We start from the raw sequence: 6,094 nt of genomic DNA, 5'->3' as shown, positions 1-6,094 counted from the left end.
AGAACACAACTGCCCCATAGGGTTTCCTAGGCTGTAATCTTTATGGGGGTAGATCACCGGGTCTTTTCTCCCATAACAACCCTAAATGACAGAACCCAACTGCCCCACAGGGTTTCCTAGGCTGTAATCTTTACGGGGGTAGATCACCACCGGGTCTTTTCTCCCACGGAGCTGCTGGTAGGTTCAAACTGCTGACTTTTTAGTTAGCAGCCAAGCACTTAACCAGGACACCAACAGGGCTCCTCAAGGAAAAACTACTTTAAAGAATAAATCACACAGAAATATCTACCATCCCCTCTGTATCACTCATGTCTTTATTTCTCAAAAGGCATCACCATTCTCAATTTTCCAGCCCTTAAAAAAAACTAGTTCATGTATAGTGCCTGGGGTCTTAAAAGCTTGCAAGCAGCCATCAAAGGTACAACAACTGGTCTCTATTCTCTATTCGCCTGGTGCAACAAAGGAACAAGGACAGTCAGGAATAGGAGGACTAGATGGAATGTGTGGCTAATTGCCTTCATGAGACCAGAAGAACGGGATGGTGCCTGGTTACCATTACTGAACATTTTGATCAAAGACTATAGAAAAATCCTGATCAAAAGGGGGAAAATGCAGAATAGAATTTTAAATTCTCATGGACTCCAGACTTTCTGAAGCCATGGAAGCTGGATGAAACCCTAGAACTGCTGCCCTGAGATCATCTTTAAACCTTAAACCAGAAACATCCCTTGAAGTAGTAATAGATTAGCCTAACTAGTAAAGAATGTCTGCCTTGAGCATTGTGCTCTTTTAAGACCTATCTCTATGGAATCAAATTGACAACAGCAACACAAAAGATTAGACAGGAAACTTAGGAGTCAGTGAGTTTTGGTAATGGGGATGGAACAATGCAAAAAAGGAGGGTGAGAATGGCTGCACAACTAGAAGAATGCAATCAATCTCACTGAATTGTACCTGTAGAAATTGTTGAATTGGTGTATGTTCTGCTAAGTGTGTTCTCAACAACAACAAAAATAAACTATTAAAAAAAAAACTGTCATCGAGTCGATTCCGACTCATGGCAACCCTATGTGTTAAACAAAGTACAACTGCTCCATAGGGTTTTCTTGGCTGTAATCTTTATGGAAGCAGACTGCCAGCCCTTTTCTTCTGCAGTGTCACTGGGTAGGTTCAAACCACCAACCTTGAGGTTAGCAGTTGAGCACAAATCGTTTGTGCCACCCAAGGACCGTTGTCGTTAGCTGCCATCTAATTGATTCGACTCATATGACCTTTAGCTGTTGTCATTTCCATCCTGCACAATGGTAAACTAGTACACATATGTATGTGTATATGTATATACACATATATATATATACACACACAACTGTGGGTTCTGAATCATAAAGTACCTTAACAAAGCGACAAAGTCTCACAGCATCTTCCCATTTTGAACTGCTTACATATTCATGGAGTATGGCGGGATATGGCGATATGCTGATGTGAACCAGTGAGCCATCAGCTCTTCTTATAGTTACCTGATTTCCAACAAAACTCACAATATGAGGGTTTTTACTGAATTCACTGTTGAAAAAGAGCAAAGTGCAACTTAAAGTTATATTCTCAGCAAAAATTTTCATATGTAAAATATGTTAAATTTGAGGAGTAGACCCATGACATACATATGATGTCTCCAACCCCAAAACGCGTGCACACACACACACACACACACACACACACACACACATACACACACACACAATTATGTAACTTCAGGGAGAATGTGTATTTTCAAACAGACATTTGAATCTAACTTGCGATACGCACTTGGAGTAAAATATACAAACAGTTTAAAGTGGCAAAAACTATTACATATTTGAGAGCTATTTCTAAAAGCATTTGAAGTGACCTGGGTTTTTTTTTTTTCCCTGAGTGTTAAGGTCCCTCACTTTAAAATGATTAAATCACTTAGCATCTTAACTTTTAAATGTATAAAAGTGTAAATGAATAAAAATTAAACTGAATTCCAACATTATTTTCTCATAATAAAAAACGGTGAACTTTAAATAAAGAGACTAACATCTGTTCATTAGTTTAATTACTTTTTAAAATAAGCTGTTTTATTTTAGTGCCTGTCTGGTTTTGCTAAGGTTGTGAACTTGAATATTAAAAATGAACTCAAAACAGATTTGAAAGCTAAACTAAGATTTAGAGCGGAGAAGACTTTTTATTCGTATTTTGTCAAAAGTAAGAGACTTCCTTGCTATAGAGAATTCAGGAATATAAATGCATTTGATTTTCTGAAGCACACAGAAAATTAAAAATTAAAAAAAAAAAAAACTTTTCAGTAGCTCTTTTTTTTTTTTTTCCTATCTCTAATGTCAACTTAAAAAAAAGAAAAAAAGTCAATTCTAGAGACACATACACTCCTGAAAGTCTTAGCATCAACAATACTCTGGGACAGAGGAAAGAGTTGGCTAATTGTCACAAGATTGTACATCGCAGAAAAATCTTAAGAGTGCCTATATTAAAATACTAAACTACACTGAAAAAAATACCTCTGCAATACCACTGAACAAAATTAAGCTTGAAAATTATATTTATATGAAGGAGAAATAGTTTGGATTATACAATACTTTCAACTTTATTATACTACTTAAATCTCATTAAGCTAGCTTTAACTGAACAATTCCTTTAGTTGAATCTAATTAAAGTGAAAAGTACTTTGCACAATTGAAATCAGAGGCCAAAACACGACACTATTTAGGTTTATAAATACTTTAATTAGATTTATAAAAATTCTATTAGACATTTATTTACCACAATAAGTAGAATTCTGTGTAGTAAACATTACCTTGCATCTCTTTCATATAATGTTTTGGGCAAAATGTCTCTGTCCACATAAACTGTGTTGGGGTAATACCATACTGTGAGTCGAGTATCTTGAAGTCCACAAAGGATATTGCACGCATCGCTCCATGCCAACGTATGCACCATTGTTCCTTAATTTAAAAAGGATGATAATGCACTACTAGTTCCAATTTATAAGCATTAAAAATACATTTTTTAAAATCAGCTGGCATAGAAGGCCCAATCTAATTTCTGGTAGGTATGACTCTATTTTCTGATTGCGTAATGGTGAGAACATATGCAAAAATTCATGTAAGAATTTAGAAAATATTTGAATGTACTACCTAGGGTCATTACATTTTTAATTTATAGGTGTTATTTCAACACCAATTTAGCTGCAGCAGCTCAAGACCTGCTATTAAAATGGAGTCAGGTAGCTAAGAAATGTTATGAGAGCAAACCATTATTCAAAGAGTCATTCAAGCAAGAAAACGATTTAACTTACAACGTACATAGAAGATCAAAGAAAACAGCAATTAAAATTTAAATGTATTAAATATATTTTTACCAAGTTTGATAATTTGTTCTTCCTTCCCAAACCGTTTAACTGAGGTAATATAGAGATCTCTATTTTTATCAATGAAAGCAATTTTTCTATCATTGGTAAGTCCTTTCTGATCCAGAGCAATTTCCAAGATTTCATTCTAAAATTAAAAAAAATAAAAATATTGGATGAGTTTTAGTGCTTGACATCAGTTCATTTTAATTATGTAACTATTAGAACATTTCTTTTTTAAAGGATCAATTAAATTTTACTCCATACTGAAAACGATAAAATGTCCTGTTAAATAATTTTAAACTGTTAATATGCTACAAGTTCAAAAGGTATAATACAGTGTAGTTACTTTACCTGAAATACAAGCAGAAAATGTCCCTTTAAAATAGAATAAAATAATATGTATTTTGAAACACTGTAAACTGAGAAACACTTCCACCTGCCCTCCTGTTCCACCTTTAGGAGAGAGGGCGAAAGGATGCCAACAGTCTGTGAATCCTATGAAATGTCTGCTTTGATTAATAATTTCCTCACATCAAAATTTACTCTACGTAGACTGTCTAACACCTATACTTTAAAGATTTTATAAGAATATACTTACGGGAATATGTGGAAATACATTTCTAGAGACTTAAATTACTTAAGTTTTACAGATTCTTCATATTCATTTCCTGTGAAACAGGGAACAGTCCTGTAATGTAGGTTTTATTACACCTACTCCAGTGATTTCACTAAGAAAAAGCTGATAACAAGCATATCGAGAACTTAAAACCCAGACTTCTGACTGTAATAACAATAACAAAGAATTTCTGGCATACTACGTTAATCTATTATACCACTTTACTAGCTAGTGGAATGAACTTCCTTAAACTTAAATATGTTAACTATGGATTCATTTCAGTTCAGTCCAAGAGGGATTTATCTACTGCCTAGTATGTTTGAAGACTTCGCTAGGAACTGTGAATTCAACAAGAATCATGATCACACCACCAAATGATTGTCACCAAAGTGTACTAAAAATAACACTTGTAAAAAAACAAAAGAAGCTGATGCATCAGTTGATGGGTCTGTATAAGCCACATACCAATTCATAATACATTTTTTTTAAAATCTGCTCTGCTCTGGATGTAAAATAATTTGTACTTTAAGAAAGAAAGAAATTTTATTCCATGTATATCAAGGTATGCATTAAATATAACTCTGGGTAGTTTCAAAATAGAAACCTTTCAGAGAAACTGATCTTTACAATAAAGAATTGCTTATCACCACCATCAAAAGTAACTAGTATACTTTTTAAACAAACACCATTAAACAGATAGGATTCTCCTATCTAAGACATTCCAAATCAAAGATGGACAGTAATAATAATACCTATGTACACAGTGGAACCCTGGTGGCGAAGTGGTTAAGAGCTCAGGCTGCTAACCAAAAGGTCAACAGTTCAAATCCACCAGCCGCTCCTTGGAAACCCAATGGGGCAGTTCTACTCTGTCCTATAAGGCTGCTATGAGTCGGATTCGACTCGACAGCACACAACAACAACAACATGTACGCAGTCGGGGAGGGTTCCCTTCTCATTCCCTCTTTATTCAGCAGGGCTCTCCCATTTCCCTCTTGTCCAGTCCTACTGCCTGCACTTCTGTTCTATTCCTCCCAGGTCACTCTTTGCAGTGGGATATGGAAGCCGCCTCATGTTCATCAGAACCTTCTCCCTTACCCTACAGGAATTTATATCCATTTAATAAAAGACAAACTTAAGTTTTAGTTTTGGCTCTGTCATTAATTTGGGAAAATCTTAGATCTTAGTTTCCTCATACATAAAATCAAAAAATTACATTGGGTGTTTTTTGAGGTTCTCTATAGAACCAAGATTCTATTCTATAAAATGCCAAATTTAAAAATCATTATTATTATAGACAAGCAAAAAACGTATTAAGTGTAATTGAGAGAAATGTGAGATGAGGAAGAAGTCACCTCCATTCTTGCAATATCAGGAAAAGTGTTCTGGAAAAAGTTATTACATTAAACAAATGTTAATAAAAATAGGTGTCTTAGACTGGGTTCTCTACAGAAGGAAAACCAGTAAAGCATATACACACACACACCGATAAAAAGATTTTTATCAAGGAAACGGCTCACACAATTGTAGAGGCTGGAACATCCCAAGTCCGTGGATCAGGATAGAGGTTTCTCTTGATTTACACAGCTGCAAGGGCTGGCGAACCCAAGATCGGCAGGTGAGAGAGCAGGGCTCCTGCTCACAGGCTGTGAAGGTCAACGAATCCCAAGATCGGCAGATAAGCTAATAGCTCAAGTCCCAAGAACCGGAAATCAGACGAACAGGAGGCAGCTGCAGGATCCAGAGCAGGCAAAAGCCAGAACATCTGCTTATATTCAGATGCAGGCCACACCCCCAAGGAAACTCCCTTTCAACTGATTTCCATCATGGGAGTGATCACATACAAACACTGAGAATCACGGCCCAGGCAAGTTGACACACAATCTTAACCATCACAGTCCACCCCCTGTCAACTTGGCACATGCACACATCTCCTTTAACCATACATAATCTCCGAATAAAGACAATTATAGTCGTATTTGTGCCTAACACGTAAAGCTAACACATATACAACTGAAAACACACTAGCCCCATTTACATCTTATATTTTATAAGTGAAGAAAACAAAATTATTTGATGTACACATACAA

At 35.7% G+C, this 6,094-nt stretch overlaps 1 protein-coding gene across 1 annotated transcript in view; it reads right to left on the bottom strand.

Annotated features, from left to right (window-relative positions):
• IFT80 (intraflagellar transport 80) overlaps positions 1–6,094 on the bottom strand; it is a 119,731-nt gene that overhangs the window by 22,129 nt on the left and 91,508 nt on the right. The window contains exons 14-16 of the mRNA XM_004379148.3: positions 3,398–3,533; positions 2,834–2,981; positions 1,392–1,563 (exon numbers count right to left, since the gene is read on the bottom strand). Of these exons, the coding sequence (XP_004379205.1) occupies positions 1,392–1,563; positions 2,834–2,981; positions 3,398–3,533 (456 nt within the window). The remainder of the gene's footprint in view (positions 1–1,391; positions 1,564–2,833; positions 2,982–3,397; positions 3,534–6,094) is intronic.

The sequence above is a fragment of the Trichechus manatus genome, unplaced genomic scaffold (assembly GCF_000243295.1).
Source record: "Trichechus manatus latirostris isolate Lorelei unplaced genomic scaffold, TriManLat1.0 scaffold00062, whole genome shotgun sequence".
NCBI classification, from domain to species: Eukaryota; Metazoa; Chordata; class Mammalia; order Sirenia; family Trichechidae; genus Trichechus; species Trichechus manatus.
This window is presented reverse-complemented; position numbering and strand designations above follow the sequence as displayed.